The sequence below is a fragment of the Ascaphus truei genome, chromosome 7, assembly GCF_040206685.1.
Source record: "Ascaphus truei isolate aAscTru1 chromosome 7, aAscTru1.hap1, whole genome shotgun sequence".
Lineage (NCBI taxonomy): Eukaryota > Metazoa > Chordata > Amphibia > Anura > Ascaphidae > Ascaphus > Ascaphus truei.
In genome coordinates, this window is record NC_134489.1 from 45,381,395 (window position 1) to 45,402,546 (window position 21,152).

Consider the following 21,152-nt stretch of genomic DNA (forward strand, 5'->3'; position numbering starts at 1 on the left):
GGCCCAATAACAGAGTACTGGCGCTTGTTTAACATAATAGCATGAGCCACAGTATCAAAAGCCTCTGCAAATCTGGGAATATTGCACCAGTCAACTGTCCATGTTCCATTCCACATTGAATCTCATTGCAAAATTTTTAAGAGGGTCGTTACTGTGGAGTGATTTGGTTGGAAGCCAGATTGGAATGGACGAAGAAAATTATGGTTTTGGTTTACAAACAGCAGACATGAATTACTGTATTTGTGGAATATCTTAGCATTTTCTAGCTAACCTACAAAAAGCAGCCTTCGGGGGACGCCCGTACCTGCGTCCCACCATTCTCCGTGCGGAAGACGTACTTAACGCTGGGATCAGGGAAAGTGGCTGCTGACTGGATGCTAGCGATTGCCTCGCTGGTGGGATCTTCTCCTGTAGCCACTGCACCTTATGGGAAAGGAAGCCAGTCAAGAGAGGACTAGAAAGAAAAGGCACCTGTCTCTCCCAACTCAGCGTGACAGACAGGAAGAACCTACTGATCACTGTATAATATCTATACTGTGTCATGGGCAAGAGTATTAGGACAGAATACTGCACTAACTCAAATTATTTACAGAGATGCTTATGTAACATTTCTCCCCTTTAAGATTAGCTGAAGACCGTGGTTTATCGTGATGCTTCTCAAAATGAAGTCAACACTATATATTACATAAACAGAAAAAAACAGCGCAATACGCTCATAGTGAAGTATATATATATATATATATAAAAAAAAAATTTGTATTGAAAAAAAGGGTAAGTATTCTGCGTACATAAAATTGGTAGATCATAGGCATTGAATACAAAAAGGATGGGGGAGCACAATGGTTGGAAACAGGCAGTGTTATAGAACTGGTAATTGCTCTTTATAGTGAAGCAGTTATATCCTGAGCAGGTGTGTTGGCTCAGGTGTCTAATATCTAATTGGAAGGATAGGCACACATGGGTGTATGTGTGTTGGTGTGAAGGTGAAATAAAATAAAAGTATATAAAACTTACACGGCCTTGTGTAAGCCCAGTCACATCAGGGTTTCTTTGGGAGTCCCGTGTGCTTCTGATGAGGCTTTTCTTCTTGCGATGCGGGTTCTTCTTCTTGATGTATCGGCCACTTACTTCGTTGGTTCACAGTGCCACTCCAGGGGGATTTCCTCTCGTATAAATAGAAAGGAGGATAGGGTTAACACATATAATTATATATACGTCAATGAGGGGGGGGGATAGTGTGTTTTATGGACCACCAAAAAATTGTGTACTGTATATTATAGTTTAACACTCACACGGACTAGTGTGAGTGTAATCCTATCTTGGTATCTTGTTCACTTATAGGTGTTGCCCAATCAAATATCAGGTGATGAAGGGGTGGGGTATAAGGGTATTAGAGGTGAATATAACACAATACTCACACGGGCCAGTGTGAGTACACACTCTCAGCGGTATCTTGCTCTTCTGTTCCTGTTGTAAGTGATGGTGAAGATGGGGTTAAAATATAAAAGACACTAATGTCTAGAGGGTAAAAACACTAACTTTAATAAAACATGAAAAATAAAAACAAACACAGAATACAATTCTGTGGAAGGTAAATGCAAGGGGTAGACAGTGTGGTGTTTAGTTGTAGGGAGTCTCTCTCTTCCGCGTCCGGATGGAGAGCTGCAACTGCACCTCCGCCTCCTCTGTAATGTGCTTTAAAATGTTCCAGGTAAAGAGCAATGCGTTTCGTCCATGTACTGGACTTCCTCAGGCTCTGTAGATGTGGTCCTGCTGTTCCCAGCCTCTTTTATACCGAGTTGGGCCAATCCAGATCGCTGTATTGGTCCGGTTCCGTTTCTCTAATGCGACAGGACGTCGCCATCTTGTAAGGTGCGCGCGCATCCCATCTTCTGCTGGGTCGCGTTTGTATGGTGGTCTGATCGCTAATAAAGTTTTTCAATGTTGATGTGTTACGTGTGCTTTCTAGCTCAGCCAATAAAGTCATTAATGTCATTGTAAATGTTCAATTTTGTTTCAATAAAGTTCTGAGTAGTTAAAAAAGGGGAGAAAGTGCGCGCGCAGTCCCTAATGTACTGCGTGATTGTATTGAAGGTCTCAGGGTTCTCGCATTTGCCTGAGGGGCTGAAAGAATTATATATATATATCGTGGAAGGTATTGAATATACCTAAGGTTGTTGCTACATAGGGTATAATTGCTATACTATGCCATAAGTCTCTCAGTGTGTAACTTAATAAAATTATCTATGTGTGATAAGTTATGTGTCTTTTTTTGTGTACTCATATTGTTATAAGTTGATCTAGATTTTCAATTTTCAATTTTAAATTATGTTGCTCAAAAAATGAAAGATATAATTTAATCTTGTGTTTGTTGATTTATAAATAGTGTATGTTTTAATGTGAATTAATCTGGTCTTGTGTTGATAAAAAGGTGATTAAATATTTAAAGTGTAAGGTGTTTAATTTAGTTAAATTAGATTAAATGGTTTATTATAAATTGATGGAGGTAGTTTGTGAATAATGCATATCTTATTATAAGTTGCATCAAAAAGTAATATGTATAAAAAAGTAACATATATAAAAAAGGGTAATATATATAAAAAATTATGTTATTTTTAACTACTCAGAACTTTATTGAAACAAAATTGAACATTTACAATGACATTAATGATTTTATTGGCTGAGCTAGAAAGCACACGTAACACATCAACATTGAAAAACTTTATTAGCGATCAGACCACCATACAAACGCGACCCAGCAGAAGATGGGATGCGCGCGCACCTTACAAGATGGCGACGTCCTGTCGCATTAGAGAAACGGAACCGGACCAATACAGCGATCTGGATTGGCCCAACTCGGTATAAAAGAGGCTGGGAACAGCAGGACCACATCTACAGAGCCTGAGGAAGTCCAGTACATGGACGAAACGCGTTGCTCTTTACCTGGAACATTTTAAAGCACATTACAGAGGAGGCGGAGGTGCAGTTGCAGCTCTCCATCCGGACGCGGAAGAGAGAGACTCCCTACAACTAAACACCACACTGTCTACCCCTTGCATTTACCTTCCACAGAATTGTATTCTGTGTTTGTTTTTATTTTTCATGTTTTATTAAAGTTAGTGTTTTTACCCTCTAGACATTAGTGTCTTTTATATTTTAACCCCATCTTCACCATCACTTACAACAGGAACAGAAGAGCAAGATACCGCTGAGAGTGTGTACTCACACTGGCCCGTGTGAGTATTGTGTTATATTCACCTCTAATACCCTTATACCCCACCCCTCCATCACCTGATATTTGATTGGGCAACACCTATAAGTGAACAAGATACCAAGATAGGATTACACTCACACTAGTCCGTGTGAGTGTTAAACTATAATATACAGTACACAATTTTTTGGTGGTCCATAAAACACACCACCCCCCCCCCTCATTGACGTATATATAATTATATGTGTTAACCCTATCCTCCTTTCTATTTATACGAGAGGAAATCCCCCTGGAGTGGCACTGTGAACCAACAAAGTAAGTGGCCGATACATCAAGAAGAACCCGCATCGCAAGAAGAAAAGCCTCATCAGAAGCACACGGGACTCCCAAAGAAACCCTGATGTTACTGGGCTTACACAAGGCCGTGTAAGTTTTATATACTTTTATTTTATTTCACCTTCACACCAACACACATACACCCATGTGTGCCTATCCTTCCAATTAGATATTAGACACCTGAGCCAACACACCTGCTCAGGATATAACTGCTTCACTATAAAGAGCAATTACCAGTTCTATAACACTGCCTGTTTCCAACCATTGTGCTCCCCCATCCTTTTTGTATTCATTACCTGTAAGGGTCCTGGATAGATCCTGCTGGGGTTCCGAGTCACAAGAGGATACCACTCGAAAACCATTTACAGGCAGTATTACACCACTCTTTTCATACTTCTGCACATCAGATAAGCTACATAGAGATAGCGCCCGGGTACCTCCTCAAACAAACTAGATCATAGGCATGTCATATGATTAACACGTTACCAAACGTCGGATCGGGACACTGGTCGGGAACAGGACCCTCAGAGGAACAGTCACAGATGGTCTTGGGACGACGTCTTCTCCCTCATGGATGGTGGCTTCTCTCACAAGCAGCACTAGTAATCCAATCCGGAACACGCGTTTCATCAGGGGAATTTTCCACAACAGGTGTAGATGAAAGTTCCACAGTGAAGAGAAATGGTACTCTTTATGCTGGTAAAGTCCCACAGTGAACCTCGATCAGTGTTGGCAAGTCCACGGAATCATATGATCCCAAATGCAATAAAAGTGCGCTCACCACGAACAAGGCGGGACCCCGGTACTGAGTGGGAAAGGGTAACGCTCCGCACCCACAGCAGCGGAGGCACGCCTGGAAAGTGGATTGTTAACGCAGCCGGGTCTCGGTTGGAGAGATTGGGTTAGTCCAGATACTTGCCGAGGTCGTGGGGCGGAGCCACCAGCGTAGTCGATGTCCGTTGTGCCGTGGTCAGGGGCTGGAGCTGGTGGGGTAGTATAGTGTCCAATAGCCGTGATCAGGGTTAGAGAAGTATGGGTAGTCAGAGGCAAGTCTTGGTCGTTATCCAGAGAGGGTTCAATAGTCAAGCCGGGTCGGTACACGTGAGATCAACTGGAAGCAAGAAAACAGCAAGACACAAGGCAGGGCAAAACAGAACGCAGGAACACAAGGCTAGAGAGGCGGAGCGGAGGTGCGGCCCCTGCGGGAGCTGTGATTGGACAGAGGATGCAGGAGACAGGTGAGCAGAGTTAGCAGTATCAGGAATCTTGGCACGCAGCTGGGGAGCGGTGCACGATCTTCGTGCAAGTGCGCCGCGGGTGAGTGACACGTGATGCGAGCGGGGGCGGACCAAGCTCCGTGGTGTTTGCAGAAAGCCTCTGTCTGCGCACGCACTCCAAGCGCAGGGGACGTGTTCCCCGATTCCTTACAGTACACCCCCCCCCCTTGAGGAGCGGCCTCAGGACGACTTCAAAAAGGCTTGTGAGGATACCTGGCATGGAACCACCTCAACAAGCTAGGAGCATGTACCTGGTGATGGGGTATCCAGGACCTCTCTTCTGGTCCAAACCCTTTCCAGTGAGCCAGATACTGGACTGATTCTCTGGATCTTCTTGAATCGATTATAGAGCGAATCTCGTACTCTTCTTGTCCTTGTACGATTACTGGGGAAGATTTAGGAGAAACATCAGGGAATTGAGAGCTTTGAAACACCGGTTTCAAAAGAGAAACATGAAAAACAGATGGAATTTTTTATCGAAAGAGGGAGCTGTAAGTGGTATGCCACTGGATTAACTCGTTCCAGGATAGCAAAAGGGCCCAGGAATCTTGGGGCCAATTTGAGGGTCGGTGTCTCCAATCTGATGTTTTTAGACAAGAGCCACACCCTGTCACTGGTTTGAAGTTGGGCACCATACGGCGATGACGGTCCGCCTGTGACTTTTGTCAAAGAACAGCTTCTTGGAGAGTTTTTTGGATCTTTTTCCAAGAATCTTGCAAAAAATTTACAATTAAGGCTGCTACTGGAACTCAAGAAAAAGAAGAAATGGGAAGACGTGCTGGGTGAAACCCATAATTAATAAAGAATGGTGACTCTTGGGTGGACTCATTTCTTAATGAATTGTGTGCGAATTCTGCCCATGGAAGGAGCTCTACCCAGACTTGTGCGTCAGAGACGAAGCATCTGAGATACTGTTCTAGGGATTGGTTCGTCCTCTCAGTTTGTCCATTGGATTGGGGATGATACCCTGAAGAAAAATTGAGTGTAATATCAATCCTCTGAGCAAACGCACGCCTAAATTTAGAAATAAATTGTGATCCGCGATCGGACACTATAGACAGCGGTACTCCGTGAATCCAGAAGATTTCTTTAACAAAAATATCAGCCAAGGTGGCGGAGTTGGGAAGACCTTTGAGAGGTATAAAATGTGCCTGCTTAGAAAATCTATCAACTATGACAAGAATAGTGTTCATTCCTCTGGAAAAAGGCAGTTCCACAATAAAGTACATTGATAGATGACTCCATGGACGATCCGGTATGGGCAAAGGACGTAGGAGAACGAAAGGTTTGCTACGGTTGGTTTTGTTTCTGGTATAAATGGAGCAAAATTTGGTGAACTCTTCGATGTGTTTAAGCATATTAGGACAACAAAAACTACGTCTGATGAGGTCCGAAGTTCTTCTTGTACCCGGGTGCCTGGTAGACCTAGACGAATGACCCCACTCAAGAACCTTCTTTCTGAATTGCGGTCCAGCATACAAACAACCCTTCGGCGCCTCTAGACCCCCAGGAATGCGAGATTGAGTAGCCAGAATTTTGTCCAGAATGTCGAATGAATTGGCAGAAATTATATACTTAGAAGGAAGAATAGTTTTATTGTATTGTATGCCTTTATTTATATAGCGCCATTAATCTACATAGCGCTTCATATTAGTAATACATGTGGTAATCAAATAAATAACAGATAATATAAATAACAGATCATGGGAATAAGTGCTTTAGACATAAAAGTAACATTAAGGAAGAGGAGTCCCTGCCCCGAGGAGCTTACAGTCTAATTGGTAGGTAGGTAGAACGTACAGAGACAGTAGGAGGGAGTTCTGGTAAGTGCGTCTGCAGGGGGCCAAGCTTTATGTATCATGTGTTCGGAATATCCACAGTGCTTGGGCTACTGGGTGAATGATTGTAGTTCCAATAGTAATGTGGAAGGAGGTAGTAGGGTCAGGTTTGGGAGGAAGTATGAGAAGCTCTGTTTTAGCCATGTTGAGTTTAAGGCGTCGGAGGGCCATCCAGGATGATATAGCAGAGAGACATTCAGAAACTTTGGTTTGTACAGCAGGTGTAAGGTCGGGTGTTGAAAAGTATATTTGTGTGTCGTCGGCATAGAGGTGATAATTAAACCCAAAAGAGGTTATTAGGTCACCTAGAGAGAGGGTGTACAGAGAAAAGAGAAGAGGTCCCAGGACAGAGCCCTTGGGTAACCCCACAGAGAGATCAATAGAGGAGGAGGTGTTAGCAGAAGAGACACTGAAAGTACGATGGGAGAGGTAAGAAGAGATCCAGGATAGAGCTTTGTTCCGAATACCAAGAGTATGGAGAATGTGGAGGAGAAGTGGGTGGTCCACTGTGTCAAATGCTGCAAAGAGGTCGAGTAATATGAGCAGAGTGTAATGACCTCTGTCTTTGGTAGCATGGAGGTCGTCAGTTATTTTAGTGAGGGCTGTTTCCGTGGAGTGAGCAGTGCGGAAGCCAGATTGTAGAGGGTCTAGGAGAGAATAGGTGTTGAGAAAATGGAGCAAGCGAGAGAATACAAGACGTTCAAGGAGTTTTGAGGCAAAAGGCAGGAGGGAGGAGGGAGACAGGTCGATAGTTGGAAAGACAGGTAGGGTCAAGCTTGCTGTTTTTGAGTAATGGTATGACTGTTGCATGTTTGAAGGAGGATGGTAAGGGAGGAGTTAAAAATGTGTGTGTCACGCTGCGCTCACCACAAACAGGACGGAAGACCGCGGGGCTGAGGTGGGGTTGTATAGGCACCGACCCACAACCACGCAGTCCTGTCCGGAATGCGTAGTCCTAGTCGTACCGCGTCGTAGGGTTGGAGAGGTCAGGGTAGTCAGGGTACTTGCCGTGTTCCAGGATTGGAGAGTCCGGGTAGGTAGAGTTTCGTAGCCAAGGTCCGGGGTAATAGAAGGTAGAGTAGTCGAATAACGAAGCTGGGGTCAAAGCGCTGGAGAGTGTAGAAATCCAAGTAACAGGCAGGGTCAAACAGGACAGACAAAAGTTCAAGACAAGACTCGACAGCAGCGGTGAGCACAATGCATAAACAGGAGTTTATGCTCAGCAATCAAGGACAGGCAGAAGCAGGTATATATGTGGGAAGGGTCCAATTACCTTGCAGGGGTGTGTACTGGTCCACCAATGGTGTCAGAGAGACACTGATCAAAAACAGCTTGCAATTAGGCTTTCCTGATGCTAGGTCTGGTTGCCGGGCAACCCGCGCGCGTGCGCGATGCGCGTCGCGACGTGATGACGTCATGCGGTTTACTCAGCAAGTCTCCGCCTGTGGGAGGCTCCAGCAGCTCCCTCACGTTCTCCTGCTTCCTGGTTGCCGAGCAACCCGTGCGCGTGCGCGATGCGTCTCGCGGAGCTCCGCCATCACGCCGCTGCGCCTGCACTGCCCTGGCAGTGCGTGGGCGCATGACTCTGCCCCGTGGTGCTTCCCTGAGTCGGTCTCCGCGCGGATCAGAGGCAAGTGTGACAGTATCCCCCCCTTGAGGGGAGACCTCCGGGCGAACCAGAGATGGTTTCTCAGGATGCCTACGGTGGAAGGCAGAGATGAGGCGGTTGGCATGTACCTGATGAGGAATCCACTCTCTCTCCTCTGGGCCATAGCCTCTCCAGTGTACAAGATATTGTAATCCTCCTCTGGATATTCTGGAGTTGAGAATGGTCTGAACCTCGTATTCTTGTTGGCCCTCTACCAGTATGGTTTGCGGAGGTTTAGATTGTCCTTTGGAGGATGAGTCTTGATGATAAGGTTTGAGAAGGGATGAGTGAAATACAGAAGGAATCCTCATATTTTTTGGCAGTTCAAGCCGATAGGCTACTGGGTTGATCCTTTTGGTGATGCGGAAAGGGCCGATAAAACGTGGTGCCAGTTTGGGTGAAGCTACCTTTAGCCGAATGTTTTTGGTAGATAACCAAACCCTTTGTCCTACAGAGTACCCTGGGACCTCTCTTCGGTGACGATCCGCTTGTCTCTTGTGTAATATACCAGCGTGCTGTAGATTCCGATGGATCTTCTGCCATAGGTCTTGTAAGTGGCGAATCCTGTCCTCTGCGGCCGGGACTCCAGACTTGGAGATGAGGGAAGGAAGTGCCGACGGATGGAAGCCATAGTTGACCATAAATGGGGACTGTCGGGATGATTCGTTCTGTAGATTATTGTGGGAGAATTCTGCCCATGGGAGAAGTTCCGCCCAGTCGTCCTGAGTGTCAGCGATAAAGCACCTCAAAAACTGTTCCAGAGACTGATTGGTGCGTTCCGTCTGTCCATTGGTCTGGGGGTGATATCCTGATGAAAAGTGTAGGGTAACGTCCAGATTTTTACAAAACGCCCTCCAGAACCGGGAGATGAACTGGGATCCTCTATCGGACACTATGACCTGAGGGGACCCATGTAACCTGAAGATCTCCCTGATGAAAACTTCGGATAACATTGGTGCAGTGGGTAAATCCTTCATAGGGATGAAGTGTGCCTGTTTGGAAAATCTGTCCACCACCACAAGTATTGTGTCCATGCCTCTAGATTTGGGCAACTCAACGATGAAGTCCATCGATATATGTGTCCATGGACGTACTGGGATGGGTAGTGGTTGAAGGAGACCTGCTGGTCTGTTGTGTGGCGTCTTGCTTCGAGCACAAGTAGCGCACGTGGCTACGAAGGCTTGTATGTCTCTCCGCATGTAGGGCCACCAGAATGTGCGTTCGATGAACTCAGTAGTTCTTTTGGTGCCAGGATGGCCTGCAGTCTTGGATGAATGTCCCCACTCCATGACTCTCCTCTGGAATTTACGGGGAGTGAACAACCGGTCCTCCGGAACGTTGAGTCCTGCCGGGATGTTGTTCTGAGCCTTAGTAATGTCCGTTAAGGCACTAAAAGTATTTGCAGCCAAAATACAAGTGGAAGGGAGAATGGTCTCCTGTTGATCCACCTTGTTATCCTCTACCAGGAACTGTCGTGACAAGGCGTCGGCTTTAATGTTTTTTGAACCAGGGATGTAGGAAATGAGGAAGTTAAAGCGAGTAAAGAATAAGGACCATCTTGCCTGGCGAGATCCTAGTCGCCGTGCTCCCTCAATGTACAGAAGATTCTTATGGTCCGTAAGTATCGTGACTGGCAACTCTGTGCCTTCCAGTAAGTGCCTCCACTCTTCCAAAGCCAGCTTGATAGCGAGGAGCTCCCGGTTACCTACATCGTAATTCCTTTGGGCGGAGGAAAACTTCTTTGAAAAATATGCACAAGGATGAAGTGGAGCTTGAGGATTCTTTCTCTGTGAAAGTATAGCACCTGCTCCTACATCGGAGGCGTCGACCTCCAAAAAAAAAGGTAATGAAGGATCTGGATGGGTTAAGATGGGTGCTGAGGCGAATGCCGTCTTTATTCTCTCGAAAGCCTGGAGGGCCTTCTCAGTCCACTTTGTAGGATCAGCTCCCTTCTGTGTGAGTGCCGTGATGGGTGCTACTACCGATGAGAATCCCTGAATGAACCTCCGGTAGTAGTTAGCGAAACCGAGGAACCTTTAGATGGCCTTGAGGGAGAGGGGACAGGGCCATTCGAGTACCGCCTTGACCTTGGTAGGATCCATAGCAAGACCGGTATCCGATATGATGTAGCCGAGAAAAGAGGTGGATGTTTGATGGAAATGGCATTTCTCGAGCTTGGCATACAAATGGTTCTCTCTTAAACGCTGCAGGACTTGTTTGACATGCATCATATGTTCCGGCATGGATCTGGAAAAAATTAATATATCGTCCAGGTATACTATAACATGGTGGTCCAGAAGGTCTCTGAAAATGTCGTTGACAAAGTCTTGGAAGACCGCAGGGGCATTACACAATCCAAATGGCATGACCAGGTACTCGTAATGCCCGTCGCGAGTATTGAATGCTGTCTTCCATTCGTCTCCTTCTCTGATTCTAACCAGATTATAGGCTCCTCTGAGGTCCAGTTTGGTGAAGATCCTGGCTCCCTGGAGTTTGTCGAACAATTCGGCTATCAACGGAAGGGGGTAGCGGTTTTTTATGGTGAGTTTGTTGAGGCCCCGGTAATCAATGCAGGGTCTGAGGGTTCCGTCCTTCTTTTTGACGAAAAAAAATCCTGCCCCCGCAGGTGATGAAGATTTCTTAATGAACCCCCTCTGGAGATTCTCCTGAATATATGTTCTCATGGCCTGGGTCTCAGGAATAGATAGTGGGTATGACCCTCCTCTGGGAGGTATGGCCCCGGGTAGAAGATCGATAGGACAGTCGTACGTCCGATGTGGCGGAAGTACCTCTGCTTGACGTTTGTCAAAGACATCGCGGAAATCTTCGTATATCCCCGGCAGCCTTACCCTGTCAGGATCCGTGACCTCCATTCCTGCCACTGCCTTTGGAGCAGACATGCAATGTTCCAAGCAAAAAGAACTCCAACGAAGTGGTGTGGCCTCTGTCCAGTCAATGACAGGATTGTGGATCCGGAGCCACGGAAGTCCCAGAATGATGTTCGAGGAGGGGGTGTGAATGACATCAAAGGTTATAGTCTCGGAGTGAAAGTCGCTAGTCATGATGTTAAGGGGTATGGTTTGTAAGGAAATGATCGCGGGCTGCAAGGGTCGTCCGTCAATGGCTTCAAGACCTACCGGTCGATCTTTGGGTACCAACGGTATTTTATTCTTGAAGGCGAACTTTTGGTCCACGAAGTTTCCTCCTGACCCCGAGTCCAGAAAGGCCTGTGTCTGTACTGTGAAGGTCTCACCGGATATGGAGATAGGTAGATAAAACCTCGTAGAGGGTTGAGGAGGGGGAAGAGTTGCAGTACCCAGCGTGATCCTCCTTATACTCACTGGGCTTTGGCGTTTCCCGGCTTCAGTGGACAGTTGAATACCAGGTGGCCGTTATTGCCACAGTAGAGGCATAGTCCCGCTCGCCTTCTTCGTTGCCTCTCGATAGGCGAAAGGCTAGTCCCTCCCAGCTGCATGGGTTCATCTAGGGCAGGAGTTGTGGAGAGTAGAGGCCCTATGGTAGACAAAGAAGACGATTGTATACCTCGGGGGTGTTTGTTTCTCTCCATCCTTCTCTCTTGGAGGCGCTGGTCCATCCGGATGCATAGGTCTATCAGGTTCTCAAGTCCAGCGGGACGATCCAGAGCTGCTAATTCATCCTTCAACCGTTCGGACAGACCCTGCCAGAAGACTGCAGATAGAGCCACATCGTTGCAGCCGGTCTCGGCCGCCACCGTCCGGAAGTCCAGAGCATAACGAGCCACAGTACGGTCTCCCTGAGAAATATTAAGCAGAGTGGATGCAGCCGTAACGTTACGCCCTGGGGTGTCAAACACCCTTCTAAATTCGGTGATGAAGAGAGTAAGGTCAAAGGTCAAATCTGGGCGTTGCTCCCAGATAGGAGAAGCCCATGCCAGGGCGGCGTCAGTCAGCAGGGAGATTGTGTATGCGACCTTAGTACGAGAAACCGGAAAGCGAGAGGGCATTAGTTCAAACTGTATGAAACACTGGTTCAGAAACCCCCGACAACCGCTGGGATCCCCTGCATAACGGTTGGGCGCAGGTAGTCGTGGTTCGGAGGTAGGTGTGATAAGTGCAGGAGTGGCTGCGAGTGGAACGGGGTTGGTGGTAGATACAGTTAAACGTCTAACTTGTTCAGTCAGGGTATCCACGTCTTGTTTAAGTTGGGAAACTAGTTGTTCCTTTAGTGTAAATGAGCCGGTAAGTTGCCGGAAGCAATCCTCATGGGTGTCTAAGCGTCGGGCCACCTCAGCGGCGTCCATGTTTGTTGGGCTGAGCATATTGTCACGCTGCGCTCACCACAAACAGGACGGAAGACCGCGGGGCTGAGGTGGGGTTGTATAGGCACCGACCCACAACCACGCAGTCCTGTCCGGAATGCGTAGTCCTAGTCGTACCGCGTCGTAGGGTTGGAGAGGTCAGGGTAGTCAGGGTACTTGCCGTGTTCCAGGATTGGAGAGTCCGGGTAGGTAGAGTTTCGTAGCCAAGGTCCGGGGTAATAGAAGGTAGAGTAGTCGAATAACGAAGCCGGGGTCAAAGCGCTGGAGAGTGTAGAAATCCAAGTAACAGGCAGGGTCAAACAGGACAGACAAAAGTTCAAGACAAGACTCGACAGCAGCGGTGAGCACAATGCATAAACAGGAGTTTATGCTCAGCAATCAAGGACAGGCAGAAGCAGGTATATATGTGGGAAGGGTCCAATTACCTTGCAGGGGTGTGTACTGGTCCACCAATGGTGTCAGAGAGACACTGATCAAAAACAGCTTGCAATTAGGCTTTCCTGATGCTAGGTCTGGTTGCCGGGCAACCCGCGCGCGTGCGCGATGCGCGTCGCGACGTGATGACGTCATGCGGTTTACTCAGCAAGTCTCCGCCTGTGGGAGGCTCCAGCAGCTCCCTCACGTTCTCCTGCTTCCTGGTTGCCGAGCAACCCGTGCGCGTGCGCGATGCGTCTCGCGGAGCTCCGCCATCACGCCGCTGCGCCTGCACTGCCCTGGCAGTGCGTGGGCGCATGACTCTGCCCCGTGGTGCTTCCCTGAGTCGGTCTCCGCGCGGATCAGAGGCAAGTGTGACAGTGTGTGAGCGTAGGGATTATAGTAGGAACAAGAGGTTTTAGGAGATGGGAGGGAATGGTTCAAGCGGGCAAGTGGTAGAGGGAGAAGAGGCGATCAACAGCGACACATCCTCTGAGACAGTGGAAAAAGTCAAGGAAGGCAGGAGGAGAGTTAGGAAGAGGTGTAGGATGGGAGGAAGAAACAGAGGGGATGTTCTGCCGTATGGATTCCACCTTTTCCTTAAAATAGTCAGCACTGTCCTGAGCGGAGATGGAGGAAGGAGAGGCAGCGGAGGGTGGTTTGAGTAGAGTATCAAAGACAGAGAACAGTCGGTGTGGGTTAGACTTGTGCATGTTGATTAGTGAAGAAAAGTAGGCTTGTTTAGCTTGCGAGAGGGCAGAGTTGAAACAGGATAGCATAAATTTGTAGTGAAGGAAGTCTGCGAGAGTGTGAGACTTCCTCCAGACGCGTTCAGAGGAACGAGTGGAGGAACGCAGCATGCGCGTGTGGGAATTTAGCCAGGGTCTAGGGTTAGAAGGGCGAGTGCGGCAGAGAGAAAGCGGGGCATGTAGATCAAGAGACGAGGACAAGACAGAGTTGTAGTTCCTGACCAGGTTGTCAGGGTCAGTCGCAGAGCTGAGAGAGGAGAGGGAGGAGCGAAAAGTGGACTCAAAGTCAGGTAAGTGAATAGAGCGCAGGTTTCTGCAGAACCGGGTTGTAGATGGAGGTGGAGAAGGGGAGAAGCGAGATAGAGAGAATGAGATGAGATGATGGTCAGAGAGAGGAAAAGGGGAAATGGAGAAATTGGAGAGAGAGAAGTTTTTAGTGAAAACCAGGTCTAAGTAGTGGCCATCCTTGTGGGTGCTGGCTGCAGTCCACTGTTGAAGGCCAAAAGAAGAGGTTAGAGAAAGAAAGCGGGAAGCCCAGGGGAGAGAGGGGTCATCAATGTGGCAATTGAAGTCCCCAAGGAGAAGAACAGGGGAGTCTGAGGAGAGAAAGAAAGAGAGACAGGATTTAAAGTGAGAGAGAAAGGCAGAAGGGGGATGAGTAGAGGTAGGTGGGCGATAGATGACCGCCACATGGACAGGGAGAAGATCTGGACAGTGGAGGGAAAAGCAAGAGATGGAGGAATAGGAAGGGTGCGGTAACGGCAGAGGGGGGAGTGCAGGAGCCCCACGCCTCCACCCCTGCCATCAGTGCGCGGAGTGTGGGAGAAGGAAAGGCCACCATAGGAGAGGGCAGCTTCCAGAGCTGAGTCAGATTGAGTGAGCCAGGTCTCAGTTATAGCAAATAGGAGCAGAGAGTGAGAGAGAAAGAAGTCATGCACAGAGAGGAACTTGTTAGAGAGGGAGCGAGCATTCCAAAGGGCACAGGAGAAAGGGAGAGAGGAGGGAGGGTGGCAGGGGATGGACATGAGGTTGGAGGAGTTGACACCAGAAGGAGTAGAGGTTGCAATTGGCAGGCGAGGACAAGCGCATGTAGGAATAAGGCAGGGACCAGGATTGGGAGAGATATCCCTAGAAGCTAGGAGGAGAAGCATGGATAGAAAGAGTATGTGTGAGGATGATTTGTAGGGGTGTGTTTTAGTGCAGGGGATATAACTGTGTGGTGCGAGAGGACGCAGGTAAGAAAGGAGTTCATGTGAACTGAGAAGTGGGGAAGGACGGAGAGATGGAGATATATGAATAGAGTTTGAGACATACTGAGGCTGGTAGAAAGAAGTGCATAATTTGAGAAGAAGTGAAGTCACAGCAAATATAAATGGTAAAGGCAGCATCATAGCAGTAATGATGCAGTCTGGTATAGATGATTTCCTCCTTTCCAGCGTAGTTCAAATGCAGGAATCAGGGCCAGTTGGGGTGTTCACTTCTTTTGAACTTCCTTTTAAACTTCAGTTGTTCAGTAGTCCTCCCACTTATAATGTGCCACTTGGATATGTGCTGCAGGCAGACTAGCTGTTCTGACCGTTTATATGGGCCTAAAAAGTCACCTGACAGTGTGGTTCTGTCTGCTTAATTAGCACATCTGAGGCACATTCAAACAGATGGTTTTCTACACAGGGGGTTCCCTGCCTAGGTGTCAAATCTTAATTCAATTTAAAGTTGAAGCAGACAGGATTCAGATATGGGATATTACCTGAGGAGAGAAGATGATTTTTGTTAGGGTAAGGGGTCCTTCCTTTTTTAAACTTCAGTTGTTCAGTAGAGTTGTTCAGTAGTCCTTCCACTAGTTTCTGAAAATGTCCTCAGTCTTGTCTTCTATGACGAATTGACAGGATAATGCATCAGCTTTCACATTCTTTGATCCGGGAGTGTAAGATGATATAATTAAATCTAGAAGAAACCGAGGTGACAAGCACTTTCGATGTAAAGGAGGTTTTTATGATCTGTGAGGATAGAGATGGGATTCTCGGTACCTTCCAGAAGATGTCTCCACTCCTGAAGTGCAAGCTTAATGGCTAGGAGCTCCCGGTTGCCGACATCATAGTTTTGCTCTGCAGAAAAAAATTTTGGGGAGAAAAACCAACACGGATGTAATTTGTCTTGAGGTGTTTTGTCTTTGAGAAAGGATAGTGCCAGCCCCAACATCAGAAGCATCTACTTCCAGAGTGAAGGGAAGTTTAAGGTCAGGATGGCGTAAAATGGGGGCGGAAACAAAGGCTTTGAGTGAGTCGAAGGCTTGGAGTGCCTCAGGAGGCCAGGAAGAAGTATTCGCACCCTTTTTAGTCAGAGCAGTAATAGGAGCAACAGTAGAAGAAAAATTACGAATGAATTTACGGTAATAGTTGGCATACCCTAAGAAACGCTGAATTGCCTTGAGAGAGGTAGGTTGTGGCCATTCCAATACCGCCTTGAGTTTGTCAGGATCCATGGAAAAACCAGAGTCCAAGATAATATAGCCCAGGAATGATGTAGAGGTTTGATGAAACATACATTTCTCTATTTTAGCGTAGAGATGATTCTCACGAAGGAGAGACAAGCTTGGTATGATGGATATGCTCAGATAGGGACTTAGAAAAGATGAGAATATCGTCAAGATAGACAATGACAAAAATATTGAGAACATCCCAAAAAAAATTCGTTCACGAATTCTTGAAAAACAGCTGGAGCATTACATAATCCAAAGGGCATAACTAAATATTCGTAGTGGCCATCGCGTGTTTTGAAGGCCGTCTTCCATTTATCCCCTTGACGTATCAGATTGTAAGCCCCCCGAAGATCAAGTTTAGAAAAAAATAGTGTAACCTTGTAAACGATCAAAAAGTTCCGAAATAAGTGGTAAGGGGCAACGGTTCTTCAGGGTGATCTCGTTAAACCCCCTGTAATCTATGCAGGGGCGAAGGGAACCGTCTTTCTTTTTAACAAAAAAGAAACCAGTCCCCGGCTGGGGAGGAAGAATTTCTAATGAGCCCCTTTCTTTAAGTTCTCTTGAATGTACTCAGACAGTGCTTTAGTTTCAGGAAGAGATAAAGGGTAAGATCTAGCTTTGGGAAGAACAACTCCAGTCAAAAGATCAAAAGATCAAAGGGGCGATGAGGAGGAAGAACTTCAGAACAAACTTTGTCAAAGACATCTAAAAATTCAGAGTAGACCTCGGGAAGGACAGGTTTGTCCGATTTAGGAACATCTAAGCCGCAAATGTGTTGTGTCGGCAGGACATCAGGATTGGTGCATGGGGAAGCCCATTGTATGGGATTTTTTATCAGTCCAATTTAGCAGTGGATTTTGTCGTTGGAGGCAGGGAAGGCCCAAAATTACTTCCACGGAAGATGAGTGACTCACATCAAAAGATATCTCCTCCTTGTGGCTATCTTTAGTGGAAAGGGAAAGCACACAGGTTTGCAGGGAGATGAATGCTGGCTGAAGGGGACGTCCATCTATGGCCTCCAACCCAACGGGAACAGATTTTTGCACGAGAGGAATGTTGTTCCTTACAGCAAAGTCCTGATCCACAAAATTTCCTCCAGACCCGGAGTCAATGAAGGCTGAAGCTTTGGCTTGGAAGCCATGACCCTGAAGGACAATTGGAAGCATGATCCTGGTCGGAAGGGTTTCCTGAACAGAAGGAAAAGAAGAAATAGTACCTAAAGTGATCCCCTTGTTGGTATTTCTTGGCTTAGTAGGACAGCAAAGCACCTGGTGTCCGAGTAGACCACAAAAAAGACAAAGAGACCGCTACCCTTCCGGTGTTGTTTCTCCAAGAAGGAGAGTCGGTGACTTCCTAACTGCATAGGTTCAGGAACATCAAGGGCTGGGGAAGTGGTAGGAGAGAGACTGCGAGCAGGAACATAATTTGTGAAAGACTGTGAATGAGGGTGTTCAGCCTTCCTTTCCTGAAGGCGCTGGTCCACCCTTATACATACTGCAATAAGATCCTCCAACTTGGCAGGTCGTTCCTGTGCAGCCAGTTCATCCTTGAGTGATTCGGATAGCCCCTGCCAGAAGGCAGCCGACAACGCCTCATTATTCCAGCCCGTCTCTGCGGCCATGGTCCGGAACCCGAGAGCAAATCTTGCGACAGATTTACGATCCTGTGAAATAGGGAGGAAGCAGCAGTGACCTTACGGCCTGGAGTGTCAAAGACTTGCCTGAATTCCCTTTTGAAGCGTGCAAAATCCTGGGTAAGCTCTGGTTTCTGCTCTGAGATGGGTGATGCCCATGCCAGGGCGTCAACGGTCAGCAGGGCAATAACATGCCACCTTCGATCTTTCAGAGGAAAAACGAGAAGGATTTAACTCAAAATGAATATCCCACTGATTGAGGAAACCTCTACAGCCATGGGGATCAACCGCATAACGATTGGGAGTAGGGAGGCGTGGCTCAAGAGAAAGACTCTCTCCTGGAGTAGGGGGCGAGAGAGTGGCAGGCCGAATAATTCTGGACTGAGACTGTTGTAAAGAAAAAATAGCAAACTTTGGGACAAGGAATCAATTCGGTTTCCAGAGGGTGAAAGCGTTCACCAATAGCAGACAGGGCTGAGCCCACCTCAGGGGTGTCCATGTTCGTCAGGCTGAGCATAGTGTAACGCTTGCGCTCACCACGAACAAGGCGCTACTGAGGTGGGAATGTGCAACACTGCGCACCCACAGCAGCGGGGGCACATCTGGAAAGTGGATTGTTAACGTAGCCGGGTCTGGGTTGGAGAGATTGGGTTAGTCCAGATACTTGCTGAGGTCGTGGGGCGGAGCCAGCAGCGCAGTCGATGTCCGTTGTGCCGTGGTCAGGGGTTGGAGCCGGTGGGGGTAGTCGAGTGTCCAATAGCCGTGATTAGGGTTGGAGAAGTGCGAGTAGTCAGAGGCAAGCCGGGGTCGTTATCCAGAGAGGGTCCAATAGTCAAGCCGGGTCGGTACACGTGATGAGCTGGAAGAAAACAGCAAGGCACAAGGCAGGGCAAAACAGAACGCAGGAACACAAGGCTACAACAGGTTATGCTCAGCAATGAGTGACTGAGCATGCAGGGTTTAAGTAGCAAGGCTAGAGCAATTAGTGCGACAGGCGGAGGGGAGGCGCGGACCCTGCGGGAGCTGTGATTGGACAGAGGATGCAGGAGACAGGTGAGCAGAGTTAGCAGTATCAGGAATCTTGTCACGCAGCTGGGGAGCGGTGCACGATCGTCGCATGAGTGCACCGCACGTGACGCGAGCAAGGGGCGGGACCAAGCTCCGTGGTGTTTGCAGAAAGCCTCTGTGCGCGCGCTCCGTAAGCGGCGCGGAGGCGTGTGGAGCAATAGGTAAGGAGGGAACACGTCGCAGGGGACGTGTTCTCCGATTCTTTACACACTCTTTGTAGCCCCTACACTCCGTGTGTGCAGCTATTCAAGTGGTACGCTACACTGGTGAACAGCCCACAAGCGGTTCTAACAGCTGCTACGACGCTGATTACTGCACGGAGAGTGAGAGTGTGGAGCTTCCAACATCTACTGTAGCAATACGGTTTCGTTCTATGGACTTTTATTGCATTTGGGATCATATGATTCCATGGACTTGCCAACACTGATCGAGGTTCACTGTGGGACTTTACCAGCATAAAGAGTACCATTTCTCTTCACTGTGGAACTTTCATCTACACCTGTTGTGGGAAACTCCCCTGATGAGACGCATGCTCCGGATTGGATTACTAGTGCTGCTTGTGAGAGAAGCCACAATCCGTGAAGGAGAAGATGTCGTCCCAAGACCCTCTGTGACTTCCTCTGAGGGTCCCGTTCCCAACCAGTGTCCCGATCCGACGTTTGGTAACATATGTGTTAATCATATGGACATGCTTATGATCTACCAATTTTATGTACGCAGAATACTTACTCTCTTTTTCAATACAATTTTGTTTTGATATACTTCACTATGAGCGTATTGTGCTGGTTTTTCTTGTTTTTGTCTCTCTAGTGTCTTGGGGGTGTTGAGCCACCTCCGGTTTACAGCTGCAGACGCTCACCGATTAATTACATGGTTTTGTATGTGTTTTATATTTTTGTATTCATAGTTGTGAATTTAAGGGTATTAGCATTTGCACTTATAAGTTTCTGTCACTAGTCACATTTAAATACATTTTGAGGTTTACTTCGGTTGCGCACACATTCTCATTATCAGTATTATTACATAAACGTCTGTTCTTTTATTCTGCCAACAGATGCAGTTTAATAAATAAAAGGGTCATCTATCCCCAAATTGGATACGACATTGCAGAGACCTCGCAGACCAAGTAACCCGGTCTGTGCTCACCTTCCAGAATCCGGACCGTTCCTTCGTCAATATCTGCCGTTTTCTGCTGTCTACAAGAACATTTGAGGGAGGGGGAGAGACGTTGGGGGAGAGAAAACCTGTCACATTTTAGGTGCACTGCAGGGGCATCGCATTTTTATAGCTTTATTCCTGTGCAGCCAGGGAATGTGGTTATTAGAAGTGGAGTGACACTTCCTGAACGAACCTAGAGCCACATACAGACAGAAATTTTACAAAAATTAAGCATCACAAACAGAGATACGTCAATTTAGAACCGGTCCTCTGCATAATACTGAACCTCAGGATAAGTGTCAGCCCATGCATGTGCACAACACTCACAGACCCGACTCACGGAGCAGTTAAAATCAAACACAGGCAAGTGGAACACAACGCAAGCCTAATTACTCTAAAGCCCACATGCTACAAAATATTCCCTTGTTGAGCTCCGACACAACAGTAGGGCTCAGTGTCACAATGTGTGTTGGAACTTTGCATGTTTAGCAGCAGCTAACAGACAAGTCCCAAGAATGAGGTCAGACACAAACTCACCCCTTCATCGCTCCGGACCGACACTCATCAGAAGAGCTGTCCACCAAACAGTTTCTGTCGTTTCAGAGGTTCTCTCTTGTAAAGAATGGGTCATGCAAAGGAAAAAAGAAAAATCGCATTCGCATAAGAGAGGAAATTATAATATACAAAGCTGGAATAAGCTCAGAGTAATTTTAAGTGTACACTTGAATAAATCTTACAAGCCTTTGAAAGCTCTGGACATTAGAATGTCATCTCTAATCACAACGTATCGACATTTCACCAGTACCAACACAGCTAGGGAAACTAATCCCTGATCTGCAGAGCGCAGCCCATACCGAGCCTAGAGAAACTGGATGGGTCTCCCCCTCTTTGTACTAGATGATCCTCTGTGAGGACTTGGCCTCCTAAGGAGCTCCCTATGTATGAGGTTCCATCCCCTGTATGACTGGGCGAGGCCTCTTTCTGTGCAGTCCCCTATGTATGAGGTCCCATCCCCTGTGTGATGGGGGTGGCCTCTTTCTG

The 21,152-nt window shown here is 47.4% G+C and overlaps 1 protein-coding gene across 7 annotated transcripts in view; it reads right to left on the reverse strand.

The window, feature by feature from the left end:
- USF1 (upstream transcription factor 1) overlaps positions 1 to 21,152 on the reverse strand; it is a 35,266-nt gene that overhangs the window by 12,793 nt on the left and 1,321 nt on the right. For 2 of the 7 annotated variants that reach the window (XM_075608188.1, XM_075608186.1), the window contains exons 2-4: positions 20,649 to 20,723; positions 20,100 to 20,149; positions 305 to 423 (exon numbers count right to left, since the gene is read on the reverse strand). In XM_075608188.1, the coding sequence (XP_075464303.1) occupies positions 305 to 423; positions 20,100 to 20,149; positions 20,649 to 20,656 (177 nt within the window). In that variant the 5' untranslated portion in view covers positions 20,657 to 20,723. Of the gene's footprint in view, positions 1 to 271; positions 424 to 20,099; positions 20,151 to 20,648; positions 20,724 to 21,152 lie in introns of those variants that run through there. The other 5 variants (XM_075608187.1, XM_075608192.1, XM_075608191.1 and 2 more) reach the window with 5 other exon arrangements.